Source organism: Helicoverpa armigera, chromosome 9 (genome assembly GCF_030705265.1).
Source record: "Helicoverpa armigera isolate CAAS_96S chromosome 9, ASM3070526v1, whole genome shotgun sequence".
NCBI lineage: Eukaryota > Metazoa > Arthropoda > Insecta > Lepidoptera > Noctuidae > Helicoverpa > Helicoverpa armigera.
Window position 1 is genome coordinate 548,180 of NC_087128.1, and position 16,116 is coordinate 564,295.

General features: G+C 39.1%; 4 protein-coding genes across 6 annotated transcripts; 1 reads left to right on the top strand and 3 right to left on the bottom strand.

Moving 5' to 3' along the window:
• Positions 1-1,066: 1,066 nt before the first annotated feature.
• LOC110374873 (GTP-binding protein 10 homolog) lies at positions 1,067-2,483 on the bottom strand. The gene has a single exon (XM_021332778.3). It carries the CDS (start codon positions 2,370-2,372, stop codon positions 1,209-1,211), a length of 1,164 nt encoding a protein of 387 aa, XP_021188453.3. The 5' UTR covers positions 2,373-2,483; the 3' UTR covers positions 1,067-1,208.
• Positions 2,484-2,694: 211 nt separating this feature from the next.
• Positions 2,695-15,584, top strand: LOC110374875 (post-GPI attachment to proteins factor 3). 3 transcript variants are annotated; one of them, XM_064036179.1, is made up of 7 exons: positions 2,695-3,039; positions 3,471-3,628; positions 3,906-4,067; positions 4,296-4,420; positions 4,794-4,930; positions 5,182-5,389; positions 15,441-15,584. In XM_064036179.1, the coding sequence occupies exons 1-7, from the start codon at positions 2,904-2,906 to the stop codon at positions 15,448-15,450; spliced, it is 936 nt and encodes a 311-aa protein (XP_063892249.1). In that variant the 5' UTR covers positions 2,695-2,903; the 3' UTR covers positions 15,451-15,584. The 3 variants fall into 3 exon arrangements, with proteins under 3 accessions (XP_063892249.1, XP_063892250.1, XP_021188455.3); XM_064036180.1 differs by lacking the exon at positions 15,441-15,584 and adding an exon at positions 5,702-5,823; XM_021332780.3 differs by lacking the exon at positions 15,441-15,584 and adding an exon at positions 5,597-5,823 and having other exon boundaries at positions 2,696-3,039.
• Positions 5,891-9,410, bottom strand: LOC110374870 (uncharacterized). Its single transcript, XM_021332771.3, has 4 exons — positions 9,271-9,410; positions 9,059-9,161; positions 6,621-8,977; positions 5,891-6,545 (listed from the first exon to the last, which is right to left on the bottom strand). The coding sequence occupies exons 2-4, from the start codon at positions 9,147-9,149 to the stop codon at positions 5,979-5,981; spliced, it is 3,015 nt and encodes a 1,004-aa protein (XP_021188446.3). The 5' UTR covers positions 9,150-9,161; positions 9,271-9,410; the 3' UTR covers positions 5,891-5,978.
• Positions 10,264-14,653, bottom strand: LOC110374869 (uncharacterized). The gene is made up of 5 exons (XM_049839250.2): positions 14,250-14,653; positions 13,943-14,054; positions 13,757-13,868; positions 11,515-13,720; positions 10,264-11,435 (listed from the first exon to the last, which is right to left on the bottom strand). Exons 2-5 carry the CDS (start codon positions 14,028-14,030, stop codon positions 10,563-10,565), a joined length of 3,279 nt encoding a protein of 1,092 aa, XP_049695207.2. The 5' UTR covers positions 14,031-14,054; positions 14,250-14,653; the 3' UTR covers positions 10,264-10,562.
• Positions 15,585-16,116: the final 532 nt, after the last annotated feature.

The following is a 16,116-nucleotide window of genomic DNA, read 5'->3' on the forward strand; positions in this document are numbered from 1 at the left end:
TGATTGTTCATAGTGAAGGTATAATAAAAAAAGTAAGCGGTTCTGCCATTTTTTTAAAATAATCGGAGACCTGCTTAGCAGAATCTCTTTTCAGGGGTGGAGACCATTCCGGAAGATTTTTTAACACAATATTTTTTCGCTCAATATCGACTGTTTGCATCATCCCTACCATGTTTTCGAACGTTCTAACAAACTTTATTTTTGTACCAATACTTGTAAGGCTACATTTTCACAAAACTTAGTGGCATAAATTGTTTACATGTTAAGATGTTTGTTTGTGACTAGAATAGCTTGGGAATAAGCAAAAATATGATAAGCCAACGTTTATAGACATTAATGTAGAAGTAGTTATAATACCCTCATGTGTTAAGTATTGTTGATATCATACATTTCGTCTTCCTCATTCAACAGTTTACCACAGCTGCAGTCTACATAAGTTGTTTTGCTGTTGATGGGCCTATGTCATGTAGAGATTGTACTTTTTTAATCCATTTAAATAAGTGCTCATTATGTAGACTGTAGCTTTAGTGGTATAATGCCTAAACATTTTAAATTGTTACTGTAATGAACCCATCAATTATCATTCATTATGAAACCTAGAATTTAGAACAATGTATATTTTGTAATGTCATCCACATGTAAGGAGTTGGATAATTTTATAATCTGTAAATTATTGTTTATTATATAAGTAGTTATGTCCAGTGTAGGATACGGTTCGGATGTTGCTTGTTACTGACTAACAAAATGGGAATGAGAATTATTACTTTGAAACGGTTTATTGGTCCCTTGTTCTTATGGTAACTTTAAGTAGACCATAATTTTACATTCTTATCATACATTGACACAAATATCCATCTGAGACAAGGGGTTTTGGAACATTCTATCTCTAGTTTGGTAGTTAAGTAACTTATGAATCACTGTGATAAAGGTTTAAACCCATTGGTTTGAAAGATTCTAGACTAAGTTGGAATTGGCAGTTGAGTAACTTTTGATAGTGATTGTAGCATGTAAGGCAGAGAACACTTATGGAGCTTATAATTAATATGTTTAATAAAAAAATATAAAATATATTTTTGGTTTTATTGTTTTGTAAATTAAGTAAACTATGTAATGACACTTATTCAAACTAGCAATGTATTGTATAAGGCTGTTTACTAACAATAAAGTGAGACAACTTATATCACAGAGTTTATTAATTAATTGTAATACTAAGTAACTTTAGATCCCCTTTCCCTAACAACAGCTCTTGATTGTTTGAATAACTTGCTAGGATGTACTATGTTTGGATCAGTTTCATCGGCTAAGTCATCTAATCTCTTTCTCAACAGGTTCTTCAATTCTTCTATGCTTGGGCCTCTTTTAAGAGCAGATATACCAATGATGTCATCAAAAGCTATGACATTTTCTGGTCTAATGTCTTCTGGTAATGTCTCAACCACTGAATTTATATCCTTGTATGCTTCTTTGATACTTTTGAGTATAGCATCAGTGCCAGGCAAGTCCATCTTATTCACAGCCAGTATTGCTGGCCTCTGTAATAGCTCAGGATCATAGAGTTCTAACTCCTTATTCAGTAGTAGTACAGTCTCCAGACAGGATCTCATGGGATGTTTATGGCTGAGCTGGAAACCTTGCACATCAGCTATGAACAACAATATCTTTGTTCTCTCTACATGCTTCAAAAAACTGTGTCCAAGGCCAACATTAATATGAGCACCCTCAATGAGTCCAGGCAGGTCAGCTATAGAGATCTGCCGGAGGTCTTTGTAAGCTATGATTCCTTTATTCGGTTTTATTGTCGTGAACGGATAGTTTGCAATTTTAGGCTGAGCCCTTGATATGGCTTTCAATAAGGAGCTTTTTCCTGCATTCGGAAAACCAACAAGCCCGATGTCAGCAATTAATTTAAGGTCCAATCTTATGTGGTGTACCTGACCAAAGTGGCCAAGGAAATTAGTTTCTGGGGTGCCTCCAGGCCCACCTCTTGCAATGATTACTGTCTCACCCTCCTTGTCAATAGATCCTAGAACTTTACCGTCATCTCTATATACAGTAATTCCTAGCGGAACTTCTAGTTTTATGTCTGAGCCTGGATTACCAACTATTTTTGTTTTACGACTGTCTTCCCCATGACCAGCGGTAATTGTCTTGCCTCGATGTTTGGACATAACACTCCTGAGGTTTGCATCTTCTTTACCGACGCAGTAAACACAGCCACCTTGTCCACCTAAGCCGCCAAACTTTGGGAGACCAGTCCCGCCTGTACCACCTTTTACATGTAGTCTCACTGAATCTATGAACTTACTTCGAAGGTAATTCCGAGGCTTCTTTAGTTCCTTTGCAGCGAACAAGGTTCTGAAGATAAACACCATTGTTATCAACACACTTACATTCAGTATTTCAGGAATTTTACATATTAAATTAAATAATTTTTAGGTTATTCATGCTTGTTTACGTGCTTTTGACATTTGTGTCTCATTACACGGTTTGGTAAAAAAATCGATACTATTTTTAGAACCATCGGCATTGTTTTTGTATGTCTGCATTAAATATATATGCAAGAATATTTGATGCCAAGTTTAAATAACTTGCTTTTACTTTAGTTTGTCTTCTTCAGCCTTATTTACGCTCTTTAACTTTTATTCACATATCTTGAATTGGAACGTAAATGCCACTGATAAGATAACAAAACAAAAATGACAGCTGACAGGACAGCAAAAGGAAGGAAATCAAAGGAATTTGAAATCTTTATCAGAGGAATTTACCCTGTCCGGTGGAATTTGATGAATATTCGACGAAATACACTAATTTCTTGAAAATGCATTAGCACAAAGGATTTATTCACATATTTACTTAGTTGATTAAAGTCCTATCGGTGCATGTAAACAAAGATCCAAGTTAAGATGAAATTAGTTTTAAGTGTTTTTATCACACTATTATTGTGTGAAAGATTTTCGCCTATAACATGTAGCATTGGTGACACTTCCCAGGTGTATAGGAGTTGCTTAAATAAATTTGAAAAAGAAAATTGTACCAACAGTAAGTATTTCTTTGAAAGATATTATTATTGGTTCTCTCATCACCTGTTTGGTTTTACCGAATAGTTAACACATCATGTCAGTAGTCTGTAAAGGCTACCGACAACATTGAACCTAGGTGCCTACAATATGAATATGGTACTTCTATTGATACAGAATACTCATAAATACAGGACACTAGCAATCACTATTATACATTTAGTTTTGTGATGATGGGCCTGTTCTTTATTTTATTTAAAAGCAATGTAAAATCAAAAAGACATCACAACCTGCATATTAAGTTAAAATGGCAGATGAAGAAACACTACTATGATTGATCTACGTTCAATTGTAAAAGGAATGTTGCTAAGCTAATAGCATCACAGAACTTCAAAGTAGCTAAAATGTGCAATATTTCTCAGGTATATAGTTGAAATTCCTTCACATCCACAGATGGTCAATCATTTAAGAGTAAATCAGGGCTGCAGCAGGACTTCTGGAGCAGGTTGATGCAATGGACCTGCCGGGATGAGTGCCGCTACCAGTGTATGTGGATCACTGTCACAATGTTCCACAACGCTGGTCAAGATACACCCAAGTTTCATGGCAAGGTAGGCAGGTTCAGCTTACTTCTGTGCTTGGTACCCCAAATATCATCTAAACAACTGTACTACCCCCCATAATTAACATGACAAATTATCATACTTAGTTTATGCTAGAATCCTGGAAAGTAAATAGCCAGTTATTTAAAAGATCTATTTCACATTCTACGCATTCATGTCAAATAACTTCCCCATGAATAATTTCTGCAGGAAATATTCATGCAGATTATCATCATGGACAAAACAAAGCTACAATAATAATTTTATTTTTTATTTACTTTCATAGTGGCCTTTTGTAAGAATCCTGGGCATGCAAGAACCAGCGTCAGTATTCGCGTCAGTGCTGAACTTTGCAGCCAACGCATACATGTATAAGAAGATACGACGGCTCCCTACTTCGAAGTCTTACGTCGCGCCTTTTACAAAATTGTGGCGTGGTTTTGCTATGGTTAGTTATTATTTTCTTCCTCAATTATATTATTTTCAAAGCTTTAGAGTTTAAGTCAATCTAACAACAGGATCTGGCTTTGGATTATCTATTGGATACGTTTAGTATACATTCCATTTTAAGAGAATGATCATCCATCCAAATGCCAACAAAGGCTTAACTAAACCTCGTAGATTTTTTTAGGCAATTACAAGCAAAGCAGTACCTATACACAAGATATTTTTGCAGGTTTGCATGAACGCGTGGACATGGTCCACAATATTCCACGCGCGGGACACTCCGTTCACTGAGTTTATGGACTATGCGTGTGCGCTGTCCATGGTCATGGGCCTATTTGTCACGGCTGTTGTCAGGTTAAACTTACATACTTATTTTGTACTTAAAAATATAATGTGCGAGTGTACTTAAGTCCTGACTAAAACTTACATGACGCTCTGATACGCCGTCATGCTCGTGTTTTGCTGTACGCGTTAGATATTTTTTAAGTGTCACATCTAGGTGGGGCTGCTGGTTGTTCGAAAGAGATACCGTGGCCCTGGTACATAAAAGGCCTATGACGGAACACGACGGTTTTTAGTCAGTAAGAGTCTGACACTCCCTCACCGCTGCTAACCCACAGCGGGAGGGGTCATTTCGCTTTCATGGGCGATGCAATAGGGCCACCGGCCACAATTTTGTAGTAACAAATAAAAACCAATACGACCAATGTTGGATTCTGTCGTGCAGAGTATTCTACTCGCGGTCGAAGCTGATGACGTTCACGGTACTGCTGGTGCCGCTGTTCTACTTCGTGACGCATGTGCGCTATCTATATGCCGGGGTCATCAATTATGACTACAATATGAAAGTCAACGTCGTCTTTGGTAAGTCATCTATGCACTCAACTAGCGACCCACCCCGACTGGGTGGGTATTTTGCTTTGGTACATGCGCGAGTCGCTGGACCCACACGTTTTTAAAATGCATATGCCTCAAAATGCGCAAGACAGAGCACCGTGTAGATACAGCCTTTATGTGATTCAGTCTGGACGTACGGTCAGCACTGACCGTCGGTCGAGCACTGTTTCCAGCCTTAGACAAGTGGGCGTGGGTTTCCATACCAGTGTGTCTCCCAGGCGTGTCCGGCTCGCTGCTGTGGCTGGCGGTGTCGTGGCGGCAGTGGGTGTCGGGGCGGCGCTACGCGTGGCGCATGGTCGCCTTCACGTTGCTGTCGGGCGCGGCGCTCGCGCTCGAGCTCTTCGACTTCCCGCCGAAGCTCAGCGCCTGGGACGCACATGCTCTCTGGCATCTCAGCACTGCGCCTCTGCCTCTCATATTTTATAGGTGAGTACTGGACATCTGTACCAGAAATATATCTTAACCAATTTATTTAAAAGATGTCCATAGGATCATTTTTTTAATAAAAAAACTCATCGATTTGTAGCAGTCTCCAAGATCATCTAAATTGCTGCATGCATCTCGCAAATTTTATAAGAATTTAAACGCAAATCATGTCAAAGAATGTAAATTACTGATTTATTTTGTTCTCAGGTACGTAATAGATGATTTACGCTACCTAGCATCCAATGATTTGGAGAAGTTCCCATTGAAACTGACATGAGTCGAAGGAAATATACATGCTTATTTATTTTCGAGGTGACATCGCGCAGACTGTTCCATGGATGTAAGCACAATCACAGAACTGAGCCGTGAAACGCAGAACAAGCTTTTATATTCTAATAAATTAATACAAATAATTTAAAATTTTTGTGTATCAATCTACTTCTTACTTTAGATACCACTTAATATATTTTTTTACTAAAACGGCAATATGAAAGACGGAAATTTTTATTTAACCTTTTACAAAAACTGTTCAAAAACAGGGACATGTCACAATAAAACACAAAACGACACTAAACAATCACGTTATAACTTAACTTTCAAGTATCAGCTTCTTCCATTGGTCGCCGCAATGGACGCCCATCTTATGTTTCTTTAACCACGCCAGCCCTTTGGCCGCAGACTTAGCATCCAATTTATTCTCGTTGCTGTTATTCATAGTCCCTGGGGATTGAGCGAGCGATCTTCTCGCTTCGTAAGTCTGGTAGTAGGCAGACTTGTGAGGAGTGGTCTGGTCGGAGTACAGTCGGTCGGAGGAGAACTTCTGTCGGTTGTCGTGGAACATGAGGTGCTCGTCCCAGTAGCGCCGGTACTCCTGCTCCATGTAGGGCGCCCTCTTCTTGTCGGGGCTCCGCTCTCTCTGATACATTTGCTTGTAAGATATCTTGGAATGGGTCTTACGCTTGGGTATGTTCTGCGGGCGCCCCCTGTTCCTCACCGTCTTCTCGATCCTCTGGCTGTACACGGTCTGGTAGTCATCAGAGTCGCTGGAGGTTAATTCCTCCTCGCTCTCAGTTTTCTCTCCCCGTTTCTTTGTCTTTTCTCTCGACTTGAACACGGATTTGAACATCTTGCTGAGGAGACTTTCCTTTTCTTTTTTCTAAAAATTGAATAAAAATACACCGAACTTATAGAAATAAATAAAACTATTTAAGCAATTAGTAAATAAACTTACGTGTTTAGGTTCTACTACGTCTTGTCTAACTTCTATTGTATCAGTATCGCCCTCGCTGCTCGCTGTCTCGGACTCGGTGATAGTAACAGCGTTCCTTGCCATCGCTTCACGAAACGTTCTGTTTTCCTCGTGAACCGTTAGAGGCTGCATGTTTTTATTACGTATATATCTATCTTGGCGATCTTTTCTTATCCTCTGTTCGGTATCAGTAGTAGCAATCAGTTGTGATCGCGTGCTTGTTTCATTTGAAGGCAATTTGCTTTCGAGCGTTGTGTTTAGCGTATCTGACGTGTCCACCATGTCTTTCTTCATAAATAGCTCCGATACCGCCTGAACCACGTTCCTTATTTTTTTGACTGGCTTTTTTGGCTCCGTTTTTAAGATTACTGGTGTAGTAAAGCCATTAAAAGATTTTGTCATTTCGTCATATTCGCTTAGCGAAGTATCTTTATTCGGCAAGTCTACGGTTAGCGCCATAGACTTGTATATTTCTTTGATTAATTTTTCAGTTTCCTTACTGTGGTTTTCTTTTACGTCATCAGTGTTAGTAGCAGTCGTTGTTGCTTGTTTGAAGTGTGAAGATTTGACGTGAGAGCTATTCCGAAAGCAACTAGCGCACATATGTCGACCTGGGGTTTGTATGAAAAGGGGAAAGTTTTGAAAACATTTCATTCCCGGTTGGGGGTAATAGAACTGGCTCGGAGTTAATTGCCGCGAGCACGATGCCATGTATGCAGAAGGGGCCATGGTATAGGGACTGTAAGTAAAACTGTTTATCAAACTGGATTGGACGTTATTTTGTGATGGTCCTTTTTGGACGACTGCATCTTTCTTATGCTTTTCGGGTATCAGCTGACTTCTCGTTTGACTAGAAATTTTAACTTCTTCCAAAACAGATTGCAGAATACTTTTGATTTGGTTTAAAGTAGCTTCTGTTTTAGCATCAGCATTGTTCACCTCGGCGGTGCTCATCGTTGTTTGACACTCATTGTTGTTTATAGCAGTAGTTAAACATTCTGCGTTTTTCTTTGATATCGAAATTGGTTGTAAACTCTCTTGACGTTTTGGTTTCTTGTAAGTTTTTCTCGGGTAAGTAGCTCCAAAGTCAATACAACAACTTTTTGATGTCTCAATGATTACAGGTCGCTCTCTCCTATAAATTTCTTTTCGTCGTTTTGTCTCTTTTCTTAATTTTGCACCTGCTCTAATGAGCCTTGCGGGTATTCTTCTTCCATAATTATCTGGTTTGTCTCTGATGTTGTGTTCATTACGTGGTCGAACTTTACAGTTGTTAGTTGCGGGTAAAGGACACAATGATTGGTAGCGATACTTCGTGCGAACATTCTCCGGCCAGCATTTCATGTCAATATTATTTCTGAGGTCTTTTTTTCTTGGCATTTCTAAGTCCTTCTTAATCTTGACTGGCTTTTCCTTTACAGGTACTAAGTCGTATTGATTAGTATCATAATATGCATTGCCAGTGTTCATCTCATTGAGCATGTACGTCTGAGGGTTATTGAGTTTGTTAATTCGTTCATCTATGTTATGGAATGGACCATGGCAACATGAGCATATGTCAGATTCGTAAGTACAGGGAACCTCGCAGTGCGGCTGCACGTCTCTGCAGACCGGCGATGAGAACTGGCTTATTAAGGAGAGGTCATCTCCTAAGGCTTTTGGTTTGTATTGCTTATTAATCATGTTAGCCAAATAAGATCGACTCAAAACGTCACTGCTGTCGTACTTTTGGTCTTCATCGACCATGACCGGTCTATTGAAAGGGGAACCAAAGGTCTGTGCGTAGTACACGCAGGGCGACTTTCCTCTTTTACTTTTTACAATGTTTTTTTTCTTTCGAAAGAAATTTCGTTTGCTCTCATCATGTTTATGGTGTCGGTGTTCGTGTTTTGGCTCGGCCATCTCTCTCTTGCTAGGGCGACGATGTTCCACTTTATGTTTCGCCTTATCTGCAGCACTGCGAGATGCTGAGTGATAATGGGACGAAGTTAAATTAGTTTCAAATTCTGGAAATATGAACGAGACGTTAGACTTTCTCTTGTGATGTAAACATGTTGGACTAGTACTACGATCACAATCCAGCGACTTGCAGGATATGGCTGCTGTCGACACGTTGGGGAACTTAGTCTCTACGATCGCTGTGTTCACGGACGTGCGTTTTGACTTGGGTAGCTTGGCCTGTTTGCTTGTCTTGCTGGGTTTACTCATATCTGACGGCTCCGCCGGGCCCTGGGCGTCCTCCAGCTGCTTCTCCAGGTGGAGGATCTTTTGCTGCAAATCTGTCACGTCTATCGGTATACACGATATTATTTTAACTTCAGTCTGGGATGGTGTGTTGCCTGAAACAGTTTTTTTTATTTTTTATTAATATAATTATGAAAAGATTTTTGAGGTAATTCATAAATGGGCTTATACTTTACCTAAGTTAAAAGCAATCCTTTTCAGGAAGTTCTCAAGACCCTTAAACCGCTGTTTACAGACAGTGGTCGCAGCGATGTCTTCTGTGCTCATGTTGCCTGTGCACTGAAAAATATTGCGAAAAACAACTAAAAATGGCAAGTGGAATAAAATCTTGTAAAAACCAGTCGTTTATTCGGCTTGTTTGTAAGAAAAATATATGCGTAAAACTTACATTTCGTAAGGGGCAGGTTGCACGCACCTGTTACCCGAAAAAGAATGCCCTTTCCGATCTATTCGAAACAATTAATTTCATTGTGAACAGTCCAAGATTGAATCTACAATAAAACTTAAAACTATCTAAAAATAAGCTGCTGACATTTTACGCTCACATCTGGATCTTCTGACGTTTGTTATACACCTCTGTCATTAACCATATTCCACAATGTCCAAGCCTAGAGAGATATTCAACCAGTATTTTCTTATACAAGATATAAAGAGTTTTAATCTGAAGTCTTGTAAATGTTTAATTCGCCACTTAACATACAATGAGCCATTTGTTGAAAGGCTAGTGATCCACGGAAAACTTGAAGCAGTCTATCCTGACTGCAACTAATCAATAGCTCTTGATATTGACAATTAAAATAAAGGCGGATTGGTATACTCAATTCCGTGTATACTAAAAAGAGGGAGAAGTTTAGAATGGATTTTCATGACGTTTTCACCGATAGGTATAGAGAAAAGTTTTAGTGTAACTGTAAAGCAGGGGCGTGACGCCAATGTGCTTAAACGTGTTACAAAGGCATTCAAAAAAGTTTATAAACTAGCTTCTGCCAGCGGTTTCACCCGCATCCCATGGGAACCTCTTTACGAATCCTGACAAAAAGTATGGCTTTGCTCGATAAATGGGTTATCTAACACTGAAAGATTTTTTCAAATCAGACCAGTAGTTCCTGAGATTAGCGCGTTCAAGCAAACAAACTCCTCAGCTTTATAATATTATAATAGATTATCGTTGTAAAAAACATCGCCAACTAGTCAATATGGGAAAAGTAAATAATTATTGTAACAGATACAGATGTGAGCAGCGCTATTTCAAATGTATATTATTTTACTAATTCGTTAATATTGTAAACCAGGTTTCATCATGCGGGGAGTCCCCAAACAAGGGCTGCTATCGACTAAGAACAATCAGCTTTTATATTTTTCCACATGTTACGACCAGCCTTTTTATCGTCCCACTGCTGGGCACAGGCCTCCTCTCACATGGAGAAGGATCGAGCATTAATCACCACGCTTGCTCAATGCGGGTTGGTGATTTCAGACTTTATAGTCCAGGTTTCCTCAAGATGTTTTCCTTCACCTTTTTATCAGCCATTGGTGTCTAAGTATACTTAGAAAGTATATACAAACTTAAATATACACTCTCCCTTTTGTCTTATTATTAAATAAAAGATGTTTTTTTTAAACACTTAATGTATTAATAAATAACGCAAAAATTTTTACACACCGACTTGACACACACAGTTATAAGAACAATCGTGGTCTCATCATAGTGGGTGTTTCGCCGAAACTCGACTTGTCTCTACCTAACAACGTCCGCACTATGAGGTTCCTCGGAGAGAATGGATTCCTTTTATTGAATAACTTCTTTAACATTGCATTCCTCAACTTTTGATCACCCTCAGCCAGCTCTTTTTGTTTTTTGAAAGCAAATTGCATCGGATCAGAATTCAAATGATTGCGCTCCATCATCGCTTTAGCCTGTAGGTTCTTCCAATTAAAGAACCCCTTTGGTGGCGTTGACTTGCTCGTAGTCGCCTGCGTCTGCGTGGAACAAGTCTTCTGGTAGTCCTCGTCTGGTGATAGCGGCTGCTGGATTTTTTTTTTGATCTTTCGGAAGAATGACATCTTCCTTTCACTCTGTGTGCCAATACTCTTCACTTCTATTTCTCTTAAACAGAGAGGTACTTGTGGTTGTTGCATTTGGGCGTAATGATTTTCATATGCGCTCTGATAAGGTGGAGCTGTAGGCCGATGTTTCAGGTTAAAGGGGGGAGCAGTGGCTTGTTCCTGCATCCGTGAGGGATGCGGTCTCGATGCGTAGGTGTCGTGCATCGGTGGTGGTGGTGGGTACTCCTGTAGTCCAGGGTTGTACGGTGGGTGATAATCGGGTTGATATTCATGAGGTCTCTGATAATTTGGTGTCATGGGTGGTTGATAGTACTCCTGGCCTTGCATCATATAATTTGTTATTTCTTGTCTGTAGGGTAACTTTGCTTGCAAATCAACATCTATTGCACTTTCACTCTCGCTAAGTTCTTCGATAACATCTTTTTTCTTCTTCCTCTTGAAAAGATTAATAGATTGCAGAACTTTAGAAAATTTATTTCTTTTTGACTGAAAATAAAGTAAGATATTACTACTTTAATCGCATGCAAATAGTTAACTGTGCTCCAAACAAAAGCGAAGGACCTACCTTTTCTATATTAATTTCAGTTTCCATCTCAGTGTCTGATGAAGACTGTGTTACTTCTAAACTAAGTTTTTCCAAAATAGTGTCCGAAAAACTAACATTCGTGGTACCGGTAGTGTATGGGTCGGTACTAATTCTAGATCCTATAGCTTCACAACTCTTCGAATAACACTTAAGCGGGGCTGTTCCCACTTTAGCATCATGTTTAGCAAGCTTGGAATTTTCACCTACACTTCTTGACGTTAACATTTTAGCTTCGGCTTTTCTAGCTTCATGTTCATCAACACTGCTTTCACATTTTTTCTTCCTAGCTGGCTTTTGCGCCACAAATTTGTAAATTTCTTTAATAAGCTCATCGGTTTCTGTATGGTACGTGTCGGTATGGCACGTGTCTGTATGACATGTCCCGGTTGTGGTCACGTTCTTATTACAGCAATGTTCTGTATGAGAGGGCTCTTTTGTAGCATTGGCACAATTCGTACACGTGTAGCTTTGGCTAGGCATCATATAGCTGCTCTGCATGGGCATAGGACAGGGACACACTGGCATCACAGGATAGCAACAAGGATTTTGAAATGGTGTCATAAAAGCAGGTGGTGCGTTGCAACCTGCGTTATAATTGGCGTTTTGCCTACTATTTGGCATTACGGAGCTATTGAATTTGGCACTATGTTCATTCAAAATATTAATGCAATTATCATCAGTTTTCGAAGTGACCTCAGATTTATCGCATTGAGATGCTACTGTTTCCTTCTTAATTTCGTGCAAAAAACTTTGAAGTATGTCTTTTATTTCACACAAAGCTTTGTCAGTTTTATCAACAGGTATTTCTGTTTCTTGTGTTTTATTGAATGATGTATCCACTGTAATATTAGCTTGTTCATTTGCATACATTGGATATTGTAAACTGCTCATAGTGCAGTTTTCCTGTTGGCATAATTCTTCTTTCTCGACCTGGCACTTCATATGTTTGTGGATTTTGCGTGGTTCTTTGACCGCTACAACTGGTTCCGTGGTTATATCGCTCTCAGGTTCCACAAGTACTTGTTGTCGCCTTTGCCTATGCGGTGATCCTTTCCTACACGAATTTTTGACTTGTGCCATGCAATCTTGAAAATCTGCATTACACTGTGCTTTCAGATTTAGTCGAGGTCTTTGTGTCCTGGGTGATGGAGGAACTTCCCTGTAATATTCATATGCTATCATATTGTCATCAGTAAACTTTCTTCGTGACTTTGGGCTAGATTTTTCTTTGACAGGAATCAGGTCATAAAGATCAGAGTTATTAAACATATCTACGTGAACCCTGCGATGCTTTCTGCGGGGACGCTTTTTAGAGCTGTACAGTCGAGTATCGCAAATACTTCTCATTTCACCGAGTTCGCATTGTCTTAACTTGTGCTTTTTGTCGTCGTAACAACATGAACATAATTCAGTGCCCTCTTGTATCTCATCACGAATTGGATATTCTTGGTCACGGCAGACGGGAGCTGAGATCTGACTGATCTCAGATTCTCGCTTGCCAAACATTGTCACAGGCTTATATTGTCTTCTAATTATATCAGCAATAAAATCTTGATCAAGTTCTCTATTATGATGTTTTTGCTTACGAATTTTGCTGGGTTTTTGATCATAAGCTTCTTTGTATAAATCAACTTTATTTTTTTTCACATTTTCTCTGTATTTTTTTTCTTTGTGGAGAGATGGAGGCTCCGGCCCCGCATATTCATTTATGTAATAATTTTTGTCCGGGGGGTGACCGGAGTAACCAGGATTTGTACTTATGTGATTCATTCGGGGGTCTGCAAGCGAGTGAAAACTACTGGTAGTGTTAGGAGAAGCAATGTTCTCGTAAACAGATCTTGTTCTATGTTTGTGTAATTTAGCGCCGTATTCAGCTGCCTTGGGTAATTTACTCTTTTTATTTTTGACTTTCGAAATATGTCCCTCAAACTCGTCTACCATATCCTGAGTTGCGTTTGAATCGTTCACATCGTGGGGTTTCTGATGGTATTCGCTGTCTTCGTATTTATAGTTGCCCTCTGAAGATTTGTATATGAATTTTGTTTCGATGCCATTCAACTTTCTGTCATAAGAAGATTCAGTTTGTTCATTGATAGTATCTATCTCGCGTTTCACGTCTAGGGGGATGTAGCTATTAGACTCCCTCTCGTGCGGTGTGTTTTGCTGGAAGTAGACGTCGGACTCCCTAATAGAGCAGTCAAGGCAGGCAATGTCCTTACACTGCTTGTTTACTTCGTCTAATTGTTGTTCAAGTCCTACTATTTTTCGTTTAAGATCTGTGACGTTTAGAGCTATACTGGAACTTATTTTAATATCCGGCTGCGATGTGGTACCTGCAAGATGACCAGTTATTTAGCTACAAGGGGTTGCAATAGTATTAATTGCTAGATTAAGGTTAGTTGGTTACCTAGCGCCCGTCGGAAGAACTCACGTATGGCGCGGTACCTGCGCTTGGTGCGGGGCGAGATGCGACGCCGCGGGGTGCGCAAGGTCATCACCAACCCTCACACCAACGACGTCTGCGAACAAAACCATGCTCATAACTATACCTGCCGACTACTTGCGAGTACTACAGCCTCATCTATGACGATCGCCTGTACTTCGCCTAAGAGGACAAGCTTTTTTCTGATTAACCGACAGGTTGAAAAATAAAGCCTCAAATTAATAATGCAATGTGACGTTACATTGATATCGAAATATTTGATTAAGATTACCTGTTCCTTTACGATATAATTTATGAATTTTGCAAATGTGGTCCATTGTACGAAAAATCCATATTTGCTCAAAATAAACCAAAATAACAATTATTACGCTTATTATTAATTTTATTTTATTATAATTAAATATACGTTTGACTTTTGAATTTCATCTGACTTTGGCGTCAATATATTTTTATTTATCGACATTACATTTACGGCCAGTGTTTTATAAAAAATGGTTATGCCGAGATAGTTTTCCGTTTCATAGCTGACACTAGGACTCGACAAAGTCAACAAAAGCATGCTGGCTGGAAGTTGGGAAGAGTGCTGCTTCAGCTAGTTACCCTATTCTTATTTTGTGACGAACTGACGGCCATACTCACCAAGTATAATTAACTTTTATATGATCAAGAGTCGAAGTGATCAGGCTTGTATAAGATTTCTTAATGAATATGTATAAGAACTCTTCGTACATGTTTCATAATATTTAGCTCTCTATAACTATTTGATTATAGAATGTTTTGACGTTGACATACCTGTCATCTGAATTTTGTGTACTTTAGGACAATATATAATTGAAGTTAATGCTTCAATTGGCATTAAAATGCTTTCAAAATTCTTACGAACTACGTATAGATCTCATGTTGGACAGCTGCTGACACGGAGGGTCACTCCAAAGGTCATCAACGTGCGGTACGCGGATATGATACCAGCCTCCCAGTACGACACACCCTTCCCAAAGAAGTTAAGATTAGGGTACACCCTCAAAACGTACTGGGAAATCATCCCCTTGTTCCTGACAACATGCGTGAGCTTGTCGCTTATGTTCTTTTCGATTTTATGGGCTTGTAAAAATAAGGTACGTCAATGATAATTACTGTTACTGATTATATAGTATAATATAATTACTGATAATATAGTATAATATAGTTGGTTGCGCATAGTTAATTATGACCTTTTCAGCCGAGAGGGAAGAAAGATAAGTTGGTATCGTAATATCAAATAAAGCGGTGCATTAAACAGGATATTGCAGAAATAGGACTCAGGGGTCGAAAGGAAATCTTACGCGTTCAACATAAAACAACAAAATCGAATAAAATTACTTATTATTATTATGACTTTAATATGTATAGATAAACAAAGAACATAAGCTGGAGATCAGGGTTCAGGAGGCAGGATTACAATAAATCAATTTGTTTGTTAAAGGTCGACGTAGTATTCCAATCGCACAGCCGCCAGAACATATCGCACACAATGGACTTGCGGAACCCCTCAATCCACAAGTTAATCCTCATCAACCAACAATACCCACCGTGGCCGGAGATGGCAGACGTACTGGACAAGATGAGGATGGCGGAAAAGCGAGCTCTAGCGCGTCTAGCGTCCAACTGCGCCAACCGTTAGTTCTGGCCGGACTATGCGTAGAACAAGTAACACTTAGACCATACACAACGCTTATTCCAGATATGCATAGATCAGACACTATTCTTGTTAAGCAGTGCATGCACATGTCGGCGCAGTCCAACCCAGAACAGCCCAGAACATGCATGCCCAAATTGCTGGGAAAAGCTGCACGAACTTAAATTATAAAAGTCCATTTATGTTAATACAATTCAATTGATGATCATTCGTGCTTACTAAATTTGTATCGCTTGTGCAACCTAAAGTCTATGCATACCAATAATTGACGGAGACTTAAAAATTGAAATAGACAAATTCGGCGTTTTTTTTAATTATTTCGCAGTTTCAGTCAATTGTAACAAAGTGGATTTTATATATTTTTACGCGTTTTGAATACATTTTTTTTTTGCTATTCGATATTTTCATTTTATGATTTTTGACATGATTAAGATGATATACCATTTACACTTTAGTTTTTATA